Source organism: Orycteropus afer, unplaced genomic scaffold, assembly GCF_000298275.1.
Source record: "Orycteropus afer afer isolate SDZICR_OR568_19922 unplaced genomic scaffold, OryAfe1.0 scaffold00498, whole genome shotgun sequence".
In the NCBI taxonomy this organism is placed as follows: Eukaryota; Metazoa; Chordata; class Mammalia; order Tubulidentata; family Orycteropodidae; genus Orycteropus; species Orycteropus afer.
Genome location: NW_006922085.1, coordinates 1981622 through 1995252, shown reverse-complemented (window position 1 = coordinate 1995252; position 13631 = coordinate 1981622). Strand labels below are relative to the sequence as shown.

General features: G+C 48.4%; 1 protein-coding gene across 1 annotated transcript; it reads left to right on the top strand.

Annotated features, from left to right (window-relative positions):
- The first annotated feature begins 8713 nt into the window (after positions 1-8713).
- Positions 8714-13413, top strand: MON1A (MON1 homolog A, secretory trafficking associated). Its single transcript, XM_007955362.2, has 5 exons — positions 8714-8840; positions 10530-11012; positions 11608-12373; positions 13027-13174; positions 13273-13413. The coding sequence occupies exons 1-5, from the start codon at positions 8714-8716 to the stop codon at positions 13411-13413; spliced, it is 1665 nt and encodes a 554-aa protein (XP_007953553.2).
- The last annotated feature ends 218 nt before the right edge of the window (positions 13414-13631 follow it).

The following is a 13631-nucleotide window of genomic DNA, read 5'->3' as shown; positions in this document are numbered from 1 at the left end:
TTACTTACTAGATATCCATGAGCTCTGCACATTTCCCAGTGCCTCCTAGCTATGTAATTAATCAAAACAAAAAGCAAACTCACTGCCATAGAGTTAATTCCAACTCATAGCAACCCCATTGGGTTTCCAAGGCAGTAAGTCTTTATAGAAGTAGATTGCCCCATCTTCCTTCCATGGAGTGGCTGATGGGTTTGAACTGCCAACCCTCTGGTTAGCAATCAAATGCCTTAGGCACTATGCCACCAGAACTCCTTGGCTATGTGACTGTTGTTGTTGTTGTTGTTATGTGCCGTCGAGTCGGCCCCGACTCATAGCGACCCCTCCTTGGGTTTTCGAGGCAGTGCTGAGTAATTCAGGCTGAAGTTTTTACAAACTGGTACTCGAGATCAGAAGAACTGGATAGTACCCAGCTATCATTACTGAACATTTTGATCAAAGATTCTATAGAAGAATCAGATCAAAAGGGGGAAAATGTAGAACAGAATTTCAAATTCTCATGGACTCCAGAATTTCTGAAGCCATGGAGGCTGGATTAACCTCCAAAACTATTCCCCTGAGGTCATCTTTAAACCTTAAACCAAAAACATCCCCTGAAGTCTTCTTAAAACCAAATAATAGGTCAGCTTAACTAGTAAAAAAAAGTCTGTCTTGAGCATTATGCTCTTTTAAGAACTATCTATATGAGATCAAACTGACAGCAGCAACTTGAAGGATTAGACAGGAATCTGTAAAAAGCATATGGGGGTGGCATCTGACCTCCTCTAACTTCTAAGGGGGAGAAGGATCAAGGTCAACAGCCCAAGGCTGATTCCTCTGAGACAGAGGTCAGACATGCTGCCACCCTCCAACCTTTTTATCCATCCTGACACTAGCTACTTCTCTGCTGGGTGTGATAATTTGTTCCAATAGCTACACAGAACAGACAAGACTCATGTTTATGGAGTTTAGTAGGGAAGTAACAGGTTACAATTCAGGTTCAGGAACACTCAGTATACAGTTCTTCAACAGGTCATCCTCCCCTCAGCAATGCCTGTAGTAGGCACAGCTCTCTTTGACCCTTGCCCTCTTAGCCTGGCCTCTGTTCTGTTCAGGCAAGTGTTAAAAGCTCTCTTAGCTTTGGCACCTCACTCCTCCAGCAGGCCTCCTGCCTGAAGGCATTCAGCTCTCTCATGCTATGGGCCAAGAACCCTACTGCTCTGTCTCGTACTGGGATCTGCTGCTCGGAGTCTGCTCCTGTAGTTTCTCTACCACAGTTTCTCTGCCATTGCTTCTTGCCATCTCAGCACAGGGATGTTGGGTCCAAGGATGCACTCCACTCCTGGCTCTTCTTGATAGTAGTAAGATACCCCTTTCCACCTCTGGGATGGCTCATTTTAAGCCTCGCAAGATGGCAAAACTGACCAATCACCACGTTAGGGTTCCATGCACCTTATTTGCATAACCATGTACCTTATTTACATTAGTAGCAAGCTGTCCAATCCCCTCGGTAGGCCACAAGCACCTCATATTTGCATAAACCCACCCAGTTATCTGGTGGAAATCATAAAGACCATGGCTGGAAGAGTCATATTAAGTAATTCATACTAAGCACCACAGGCTGAAAGATTAGCTAGGAACCTTAGTGGGTAGTGAGTTTATGTTAATGGAGGGGGGAACATTTCAGAAAAGGAGGGTGAAAATAGTTGTACAACTTGAAGAATGTGATCACAATCACTGATTTTTTTTTTTCAATTTTATTGTGATTTGGGTGAAAGTTTACAGAGCAAATTCATTTTCCATACAGCAGCTCATACCCATTTTGTCTCATGACATTGATTGCAATTCCCCACAATGTAACAGCTGTCTTCCCACTTCCTCCCTGTAGTTACCTCTCCCCTGTGTTTCCGTCCCATGCACTCCTGCCCCTCCCCCAGCTGTCTCCCTGTGAAAACACTGCCCTTCTATTCTCCCAAGATTGATCACTCCAAGGAGTATATCTACCTGCTGTAAATGTCCATCCCATATGTCTGTCTATTGTTTGGCTAGAAGCCATAGGAGTGAGTTCAGTTCAGACCTGAAGGGCAGCTAGGGGCCATATACTTAGGGGGCTCTATCAGACCAGCAAACCTGCTCTTTTTTTTTTTTTTTTTTAATGATTTTGAGTTTTGTGCCACATTGTTCTCCCACTCTATCCTGGATCTCCTGCGCAGATCCCCCTCTGAGTGGTTAACGGTGATAACCGGGCACCATTTAGTTCTTCTGGTCTCATAGTCATATGGGCTGAGGATTGCATGGTGTACCAGTTCCTTGTACAAATTGTTTCCATGCATCTTTGGCTTTCTTCATTCTTCCTTTCTCTGGACAAGGAGAGACCCATCGTTGCATCTAGATGGCTTCTTGCAAGCTTTTTTTTTTTTCTTTTTTTGATGTTTTGGTTTCCATGTGCATTTTCTTTTTTTTTTTTTTTTTGTGATTTGGGTGAAAATTTACAGAGCAATACACTTTCCATACAGCAGTTCACATACACTTTGTCTCATGACATTGACCAGTTTACCACAATGCAACTTCTCCCCTCCTACTTCCTCCCAATAGTTACCTCTTCCCAGTGTCCATCCCTCTAGGCACTCCGGCCCCCTCAGCTGTCTCCCTGTGCATAAACAGCCCTTCTTTCTCCCATGATTGTTCTCTCCAAGGGGTGTATCTACCTCAGGTAAATGTTCAACTCATGTGCCTGTCTATTGTTTGGCTGGAAGCCACAGGCATGGGTTCAATTCCAGACCTGAAGGGCAGCTAGGGGCCATAGTCTCAGTGGTTCCACCAGGCTCTATCGGACCAGCAAAACTGCCCCCCCCCGCTTTTTTTTTTTTCCCAAATGATTTTGAGTTTTGCTCCACATTGTTCTCCCTCTCTATCCAGAATCTCCTACACAGATCCTCTTCCAAGTGGTTGACAGTAGTAGCTAGGCACCATCTAGTTTTTCTGGTCTCATAGTCGTACAGGCTGCAGATCATATGGTGTACCAGTCGCTAGGACTAATTGTTTTCATGAATTTTTTGTTTTCTTCATTCTTCTTTGCTCTGGATGAGGAGAGAACCATTGTTGCATCTAGAGGGCAGCTTGTAAGCTTTTAAGACCCCAGTCACTACTTACTAAAGTAGGATGCACAATCACTGAATTGTCCATGTAGAAACTGTTGAATTGGTGTATGTTTTGCTGTGTATAATCTCAACAACATCAAAATAAATTTTTTAAAAAGGAGCTTGTACACAACCCTCAGGCTCTGTCTTCCCTTGCCACATGTTCCAAATGGCAGAGCTGTTAAGATGATAGTAGGCTGGATTCTAGAATCATTGCTTGGAAGGGAGCTGCTCCAGATTGCTACCATATCCATGGCAGGCTTTGCATGAGCAAAAAATAAGCCTTGAGATGTGAAGCTTCTACCATTTTGGCATTCATTTGTTACACACCATAGATTAGCCTAACCTGACTAATATAAACTCTTAAGTATTATTTACTTTTAAAGATTTTTTTTTTTTTTTTTTTAATAAAGGGCAGCTGAAAAATGGGATAGTAGCTGAAGGGTAGTGTACAGTTTAAAGAAGGTTTATTTTGTTTTAACCTTTTAAGTGAAGTAATATATACAGGAATGTCCATGAATCTTAAGTACAATTCACTGAATTATCACAAAGTGAACACACCCAAGGGAGAGTGTTTTGAAGATAGAAGAAATGTCAGCATATTGAGAATGGATAGGAGAGAAGGGCAAACTGATGATCCAGCAGATGGAACAGCTGCTGAAGCCATCTGCTAGAGGGGCTAGGATCTGGTGCACAGGTGGAGGAGTTGGCCCGTAGTGGAGCATGGACAGCTTATCTTTAGTAGGAAGGGGGAAAGCAGAGTTTGTCAGGTGGGATGAGGTGTGCAAAAAGGGCATAGGGCTGGCATCCAAGGCTTATTCCTGTGAGGCCAGACATTCCACCACCCTGCAGCCTTTTTTACCATCAACCATCCTCCCAACACTCTATTTCTGTGCTGTCTTCAATAATTTGTTGCAATGGCCACATAGAACTCACAGACAATACTCATGATTATGGGGTTTATTAGGGAAGTAACAGGCTACAATTCAGGTTCTGAAATGCTCTCAGGATTTAATTCTTCAATCAGGACAGTCTCCTCTCAGCCATGCCCTCAGGCACACCTCTCTGGTTTGGCCTCTTGGCCTGGCCTCTGCCCTGTTCTGTGAAGTGTTACAAAGATCTTTTAGCTCTGTCAATAGGTACACCTAGGTGCCCCCCACTCCACCAGCAAGTCTCCTACCCAAAGGCACTCAGCTTTCTTTCTCCTTGGGCCAGGAAGCCCGCTGCTCTGTCTAGTGCCTCTTGGTTCCTCAGCCAGTTGTCTTAGCCGTCATTTTGGGAAGGAGGTCCAGCACAGGGATCTAGGGCACAAGGATGTGCTCCACTCCAACTCCAGTTCTTCTCTTTTGGTGGCAGTGAGATTACCCTTTCTGTCTCTAGGAAGGCTCATTTGAAGCTAGCAGGATGACAAAACTAAGCAATCCCCATGTTTGAGTTCCAGACACCTTGTTGTTGTTGTTGTTGTTATGTGCCGTGGAGTTGGACCTGACTCATAGCGACCACTCCTTGGGTTTCTGAGGCAGTATCACTACGGAAATAGATTGCCCAACCTTCCTTCTCAGGAGTGGCTGGTGGGTTTGAACTACCAGCCATCTGGTTAGCAGTTAAGTGCTTTAGGCACTATGCTACACCTTATTTGCATGTAATCTGGTGGGAGTCACAAAGACTGGTTAGAAAAGTCATACCAAGTAATTCACTGCACCACAAGGTGGTAGTGTTAGTCTGTGGAAGTTCTCTTTTGATGGCTTCTGTTTACTCACTGAAATGAAAGGCAAGGTCTTCTGCTCAGAGTAAGCATGGGAGAAAGCATACGCTAGAAGTTTGAGGGAGAAAAGATGTGAAATTGTTGATTAGAGGAGTGGGAAAGTGAATAGACATAGGAATATAGGGCATTTCCACTTAAAGCAGTGGTTCTGGACCCTCTCCCCAGAAAAAAAGGTACATACCCATCCAGGTCTACAACTTGGGACCCAGCTCCAGAAGCCCCAGCCATAACCGTGAAACTATCAGTAGCAGCTTACCTTCTACTTAACATGGCAGACTCATCTCTGTGAAGTCACTCTCTACACAAGAGTGCAGATCCCACCCTGGATTCTAGGTTGGCTTTGTGAAATATTGATCTGAGATTCTCATGTGGCCTGGGGCTTCTTGTTCAAGACCTAGACATGCTCTAGTTTATTTATTTATTTTTCTATTGTGATTTGGGTGAAAGTTTACAGAGCAAATTGGCTTTCCATTCAACAATCCATACACATTCCGTTTTGTGACATTTACTCCAGTCCCCATACTGTAACAGCATTCTTCCCATTTCTTCCCTGTGCCCACCCCTTCCCTTTGTTCTTCTTTGCCATTCCCTCCTGCCTTCCCAGCTCTATCCCTGGGCAAATCCCTCTTGATTTCATATGCTTGAATGCACAGAGAGCGCTGGTGGTGTAGTGCCTAAGGCATTTGACTGCTAACCAGAAGACTGATGGGTTCAAATCCACCAGCTACTCCTTGAAAGGAAGGTTGGGCAATCTACTTCCATAGTGTTACCACCTCGGAAACCCAAGGAGGGGTCGCTATGAGCCAGATCCAACTCCACAGCAGTGAGTTTGGTTTGGTTTTTGAATGCCTACCCTCCTATTACTGTTCACTTTATAGGGCGTCTAATGTTTGGCTGGGAGCTCTGGTACCATAGTGCCTAAGGCACTTGACTGCTAACCAGAAGGTTGGCGGTTCAAACCCACCAGCCATTCCTCAGAAGGAAGGTTGGGCAATCCTACTTCCGTAGTGATACTGCCTCGGAAACCCAAGGAGGGGTTGCTATGAGTCGGGGCCGACTCGACGGCAAGTAACAACAACAACAACAACGTTTGGCTAAAAGTTGAGTCACAGGGGTTAAGTGTAGTTCCTAGCTTGAAGGGTGTCTAAGGGTCGTAGTCCAGATTCCATCAGTCTTTATCAGACCAGTGAGCCTAGTCTTTTTATGATTTTGGGTTTTATTCTACATTTTCCCCCACTGTATCTGAGACCTCCTATTGTGATACCTTTCAGAGCTGTTAGCAATGGTAGCCAGGCACCATCTAGTTCTTCTGGTCTCAGCGTCATGGAAGCTGGGGTTCACATGGTCCATTAGTCCTTTGGACTGATTGTTTCCTTGCATCTTTGATTCTCTTCACTCTTCTTTGCTCCAGATTATGAAAGGCCAATAGTTGCAGACATGCTGTAGTTTCCTTAGCACCCTGGGCTATGTGGGTGGTGTGGCAGTGGCTGCTCTAGCCTGTTTTAAATTGCTTCTCTTGGTCCCAGTCAGAGGCACCTCCTCAGGTTCCTGCTGAGGATGCATAACCTCTCAGTGCCCCTGGCCCATTGTCAGACAAGGTGGCTTATGCCTTGGTCTTCTGGGCTCTGACTTTTGCTGGGAACCATAAAAACTCTTGATTGTCCTCATGGACAGGATTGGTGGCCTAGAAAATACCAAAAGGTTGATAGCCTCTGAAATAAGCTTCCTTTTCTCTTGATCTGCATGGGGCAATATTATTGGCCAGTGGTCCCTAACCTTTGTGGCATTCCAGAGCCCAATGTAAGAGTAGCCAGCAGGCCAGTCTCCAACCAACCTCCTTGTCTATCTGTTTTGCACATTGAACCTCTATGGAAGAGTCATTTGAAGAAAGGATTCCCTGGCTTAAAACAAAGATGACAGAAGAGTTTGAAAGTCAGTTCTTTGGGCACATACAGAGGAGCTGCCTGGTAGGAGCTGTGGGAGGTCACAGAGTATGTTCTGGGACACAGACAAGCTGGGGCCACACAAATGCTACTGATGGTGACTAGAAGCCAGACATGCTTCAATCATGAGGGGACTTTATTTGAGATCACTCTTCTCATGAACATGTTTTGAGCAGGCTCAGGATAGAGTCATTTGCTCAAGGTCACAAAGCTAAAAAAGGACAAGGTCTTAGTTATTCCCACTGGGTCTTGTGTTCTGGGAGGCAGAGGTGTGGTCTGCTTTGCTCACACTAACATAGGTCCCCTGGCCTGCCTGCAGAACCCTTCTCTGCTGCCCTTTTGGGCCATCCAGCCAGATCTCTTTTCCCTAAAGCGTTGGTGCCTCTGATAGAACCCATTCCCCAAGACCCTTCAGCCTGTCACTCAGGGGCCCTGGTAGAGGCTGACCCCAAGTGGGCCATCCAGCTTGGTTGCCCCTAATGTCCACTTATGTCCACTCCCACCTAGCCCTCAGTTTGAGGAAGGACTGGGAGACCAGGCCGAGTCGACTTGTCCTGGCCATTGAATGGGCACAGAGAGCTGTTGTCTCCGTAGTTGTTTTTAATTGGAAACGCAAGCCCTGGTGCCAAATTCAAAAGGTACAAAAGAGTATTCAGAGAAAAGCAAGGCTCCAGCCTGAAGACAAGCCTGTTTGCTGTGACTCATATCTTTCTCTGCAAGTATCTAAATATCCAAAAAGAACTTAATCTTGAATGGGGAAATATTCATGGTATATAATGTGAAATGAAAGATAGCAGCATACGGAATTGTTTCAATTCCTAGCTCCAATGCTTCTTTCCTATAGTGACACTGGGCAAGTTGCTTACGGTATCTTAGCCTCAGTGCCTTCATCTATAAAGCTAGGCTGATAGGAACCCCTGCCTCAAAGAGGAGTGGTCAAGACTAGGTAAACTTCTTAGCATGCTGGCTTTGTACTCAGTAAGTGTTAGCTGCTTAAAAAAATTAACTAAATTTAAAAACTACACTTTATATCCATTTTTAAAAAGAGTAGAAGGAAAGACACTAAAAAACAGTGGGTGAGTGAATGGGGGGAATATGGAGACTTACTTTATACATTTCTGTTTTCCAAGTTATCTACAATGAATTTATTTTCTTTTTATAATCATAAAAAGTACGATACACTTAATTTTTTGGAGGACATACTCAGAACTCATTTCCTAAAGGTCTGAGTTAGCTGGGTCCTGGCAAGGGACATTTTCCTGTATTTATTTATTTTTAAAAGATTTCTGCTTTTTATGGAACATGTTACAAAAGGGGTTTAATCAAAAAGATGAAAGCCCACATCATCATCAATAAACTGCTCACATTCTCCTTTCTTTGCTTCTACTTTCTTCTCCTCAGGTGGGGCAGTAGTGGTGGAGGGGGCAGGTCCTCCTGTGGGCACAGTGCCAGCTGCTGGGGCAGGTCCACCAGCCCCTACATTGCAGATGAGGTTCCTGATGTTGACGTTAACCAGGGCTTCTGCAAACAAGCCAGGCCAGAAAGGTTCAACATTTATAGCAGCTGCTTTAATAAGGACATCAATCTTATCCTCCATGACAGGCACACTACTTGTGAGCCAAGCAGATGTGGGTGAATTCAGAGAGGAAGGCCATGGGCTGGGAGTGCTGGGTTGGTGGCTGCTGGGTATGGTGCTAGTTACTGGATGAAGTGAGGGCCTCACCCCACTGTGGCCTTAGCTTCCTTAGAACGAAACAGTTTAGTGGGAGCTGAGGAAAGGGTCTATTTCCTATATTTACTGTTGTTAAATAGCAGTAACCCTTGCAAGAGCACACCCTTATGCTCCCCCTCCATGATGACTTTCTTTGTCCCATAGGAGAGCCCAAGGGATGGCTGCTGACATGCAAAGGAAGAGAAGCAGCGAATACCCGGATGGCACCTTGGCTCCTTCTGATGGGCAGAGTGTGGAGAGAGCTGAGAGCCCCACACCAGGACTGGCCCAGGGAATGGAACCAGGTATGGCAGGGTGTGCAGCCACAGCCAGCTGACAGCTAGAGCAGCCACAGGGGAATGGGATTCCCGGCCACTCTTTTCCTCACACTCATTCATGCATTTGTTCGTTCATTCATTGGATATTTGCCAGGTGCTAGAGATACCAGCCACTCCTCGGAAGGAAGATGGGGCAATCTACTTCCGTAGTGATACTGCCTCAGAAACCCAAGGAGGGAGGGTTCGCTATGAGTCGGGGCCAACTTGACAGCACATAACAACAACAACAGAGCTACTGCAGGGAGCGGGGCTCAATCTGTGCGCCACCTTCCTTGCTACCTCATGTCGTGCCACTTGCCCTGTTTTGTCTGGCTGCTCATGTGAGCTCCCCTGTTCCCTGTGTCTACAGGACACCTCCTGGGCTCCTTCCCACCTTACCCCTACCTCTGCCCCTCAGCTCTCAGCTTAAATGTCACCTTCTCGTAAGTTAGGGCTTGCTCTGACCACTCTCTGCAAAGGGCACTTGAGTTATTTTGTACTTTTCTTTGTTGGCACATGTACTGCCCATCTCTCACTTCCAAAAGATTGTGAGGTCTTTGAACACAGGGCAATTATATCCCCAGTGTCTGGCACATTGCAGATACTATAATAAACCAAACCAAACCAAACTCACTGCCATCAAGTTGAATCCGACTCATAGCTACCCCTCCTTGGGTTTCTAAGCAGTATCTCTATGGAAGTAGATTGCCCAGTTTTCCTTCCAAGGAGTGGCTGGTGGTTTTGAAGATGTTATAATAGAGGCTCGAAAATACATCCGTTGAACTATTGTGTCAGAAAAATCAGTAAAGGACAATTGATATGGTCTCTGCCATGGGGGAGGAGCTCTGGTAGCATAGTACCTAAGGTACTTGACTGCTAACCAGAAGGCTGGCGGTTCAAACTCACCAGCCACTCCTCGGGAGGAAGGTTGGGCAATCTGCTTCTGTAGTGATACAGCTTCGGAAACCCAAGGAGGGGTTGCTATGAGTTGGGTCTGACTCGATGGCACATAACAACAACAACTGCCCTGGGGGAGCTATTACAATAGAATTGGTTAGGAGCTGTGGCCTGAGTTGCGTGAAGGAGGCTTCCCACAGAGAAAGTGATTCACTTACTGAGCACAGTGCTGGGCACACAGTAGTGAACAACCAGGTTCCTGCCCTTGGGGAGGATCCCAGTGTAGCTGGGGAGAATCACTGGTAAGTGCCACAAGAAATATCAAAGAGGGAAATACGATAAAGTACCTGGGATTGGAAGTCAGATGAGGTAGTAACATCTGAGTTTAGAGCTGAAGTGTAACAAGGACCCAGTCACCTTAAAAAGCAGGTGAGACAGCCTTTTAAGCAGAGGGAGCAACAGGTACGGAGGCCCTGAAGTGGGACACATTGAAGGTGTTTGAGGAAGATGAAGGCCTTGGATGGGCTGTGAGATGGGAGTGTGAAAGGCAGGCAGATCCAGCTGTCACCACCACCAGGAGGAATTTGGGTCTTATTCCCAGTGTGATGTGAGAATAGTGGGCTAAAAGTTGCATGACCTGTGGCAGAAAATGGCAGGAGAACACAGTGACTTTGCCCCAGCAGGACAGTCGAGCAAGCTGGAGTGGCCATGTGAGGCACCTTACTGGTGAGGGGGTCTGCTAGCAGCTTCCCTTCTAAGCACCAGTGCTTCTATCTGCAGGTGCTGGGCAGGAAGGTGCCATGTTCGTCCATGCCCGTTCCTATGAGGACCTGACTGAGTCTGAGGATGGACAGGCATCTGCGGAGAGCCCCAAGGAAGGTGCTGGTCCCCCACCACTTCCTGCAGATATGCGCCAGATCAGCCAGGACTTCAGTGAGCTAAGCACCCAGCTAACGGGTGTGGCCCGTGACCTGCAGGAGGAGATGCTGCCCGGAAGCTCTGAGGACTGGTCAGAGCCCCCGGGGGCAACTGGGCGAACAGCCACAGAGCCCCCCCGGGAGGGTGCAGCTGAGGGGGATGAGGAGGATGCTACCGAGGCATGGCGCCTGCACCAGAAGCACGTCTTTGTGCTGAGCGAGGCGGGGAAGCCCGTGTATTCCCGCTATGGGTCAGAGGAGGCACTTTCCAGCACCATGGGTGTCATGGTGGCTCTAGTGTCCTTTCTGGAGGCAGACAAGAATGCCATACGCTCCATCCATGCAGGTGAGCTACCTGGGGAGGGGACCAGTGAGGGCTTCCTTGGCCAGGGTTAACAATATAACAAGCTTTGGACCTCCATGGACTAAAGGGCTGGGATGTGTATGATCAAGGGCAAGTCCCTCCACCTCTCAGAGCCTCAAGGTTCTCACCTGTAGGGACATAACACTGCCTGTCTCATGAAGCTGTTGTGAGGGCCAAAGGTGGCTCTGAAATGGGCTTTGTCCTTGGAAAGGGACTCTCCTGGTAGGGGGCAAAATATCCCAGGTTCTGAGCTCCACCCAACCCTTGCCAGTTGATATAGCCCTCAGGAGGGGCAAGCAGGGAGCCAAAAATGTGTGTTTCAGAGTGCCTTCTTGTTTCAGGGGGAGCCAGTCTAGGAAACAAATGGAGGGACAGGCCCGAGGCCCTCAGGGAAATGAGGCAGTGGGCTACTGTTTTTATCATCATCATCCTTAAGCCCTACTATGGGCAGAGCTCTGAACCATGATGGAGAGGATGTAGGAGGTATCAGGATGTGAAGAAAGGCGGGCTATGAGCAGGGCCAATCCAACAGGGCTTTTCAGAGTTTAAGACTGACATCTCTCCCCTACACCCTCAGATGGCTACAAGGTGGTATTCGTGCGCAGGAGCCCACTGGTGCTGGTAGCAGTGGCGCGCACGCGGCAGTCGGCTCAGGAGCTGGCTCAGGAGCTGCTCTACATCTACTACCAGATCCTGAGTCTTCTCACCGGTGCGCAACTGAACCACATCTTCCAGCAGAAGCAGAACTATGACCTGCGGCGCCTGCTTTCGGGCTCGGAGCGCATCACTGACAACCTGCTACAGCTCATGGCACGCGACCCTAGCTTCCTGATGGGGGCGGCGCGCTGTCTGCCCTTGGCGGCAGCCGTGCGGGATGTAGTGAGTGCCAGCTTGCAGCAGGCGCGGGTACGCAGCCTCGTGTTCTCCATCCTATTGGCGCGCAACCAGCTTGTGGCTCTTGTCCGCCGCAAGGACCAATTCCTGCACCCCATCGATCTGCACTTACTCTTCAACCTCATCAGTTCCTCCTCCTCTTTCCGCGAGGGTGAGGCCTGGACACCTGTGTGCCTCCCCAAATTCAACGCTGCAGGCTTCTTCCATGCACACATCTCTTACCTGGAGCCTGATACTGATCTCTGCTTGCTACTAGTCTCCACCGACCGTGAGGACTTCTTTGCTGTCTCTGACTGCCGTCGCCGCTTTCAGGAGCGCCTGCGCAAGCGCGGTGCCCACCTGGCCCTGCGGGAGGCATTGCGCACGCCTTACTACAGCGTGGCCCAAGTGGGCGTTCCAGACCTTCGGCACTTCCTCTATAAGTCAAAGAGCTCGGGACTGTTTACCAGGTGAGGGAGGGCCTGGGGTACTGGTTGAGGGAGGCAGGAACATAGGATGGAAGGGATCTAGTTGGGTCTGAGTGTGTGTGTGTGTGGGGGGGGGGGGCAGACTTGAAGCTGACGCCCCTTTGGGAATGGGCCAGCATGCTGGATCTATTTTGTTCTGGCCCCAGGGACCCAGACTCCCCATCACCTCCCCAGATTCCCCATCACCTCTCTAGGTCATTACCCAGAAGGCCTGGAAAAATGTCCAGTATACCCAGGAAGGACTAGAATGATCTCCTGGGTCCCTTGCCCTGGAGCAACTTTTCCTTAGGCCTCATTTTAGTCCAGCCCAGGATGCAGAGCTTCTCCCCCACCTCCTCCCTTGACAGAGGGGCTGGGGTCAGGTGTGGTACTTTCTCCTCCTTTTACCCTCTTTTGGCTCAGAGGGTTTCCAGTTTACCTTTCCTCCATTTCAGACTTGTGACTGTCAGTCTCTTTCACCTAAGTTCAGACTGACTTCTCCAAACGAAAGTCATCAAAGACACCATGAACTCGGGAGGGTGGGCATCTGGAGAGTAGGACACATGTAGAGTCTCCCTGGCTGGAATTAGCTGTCTCTAGAGCGCCAGAGAAGGCAGTAGAAGTCATCCATTTGCAAACTGCCCTCCCATCTGCAGCCCTGAGATTGAAGCCCCGTACACAAGTGAAGAAGAGCAAGAGCGGCTGCTGGGCCTCTACCAGTACTTGCACAGCCGTGCCCACAATGCCTCCCGCCCACTCAAGACCATCTACTACACAGGACCCAACGAGAACCTCCTGGCCTGGGTAAGGCAGCCCTGGGCTAGGCTGGGCTTCACTGGGGTTCTAGGGAGGGGCCATGAGGAACCACCAGCCTAGATGACCACCCTTTGCCCCCTCTCCAGGTGACAGGAGCCTTTGAGCTCTACATGTGCTACAGCCCCCTGGGGACCAAGGCGTCAGCCGTCAGTGCCATCCATAAGTTAATGCGATGGATCCGCAAAGAGGAAGACCGCCTCTTCATCCTCACGCCCCTCACCTACTGATGGGAATGTGTGTAGGCTCAGACTTCCCGGGCCCATTGGGGCATGGGAAGCCATGGGAGCCTCCTGGTGGGGCTAACCTTTTCTTACCCAGCCAGCAGGCAGGGACTGTGGGTTGGTGTGTGCATTAAAATGCTTTGGGGAAGACATTTGTTAAGCCCTGTCACTTGTGTGCTTCAGCCAGCCACTGTCGTTCACACTCACAAAGACTGGATCCTCCC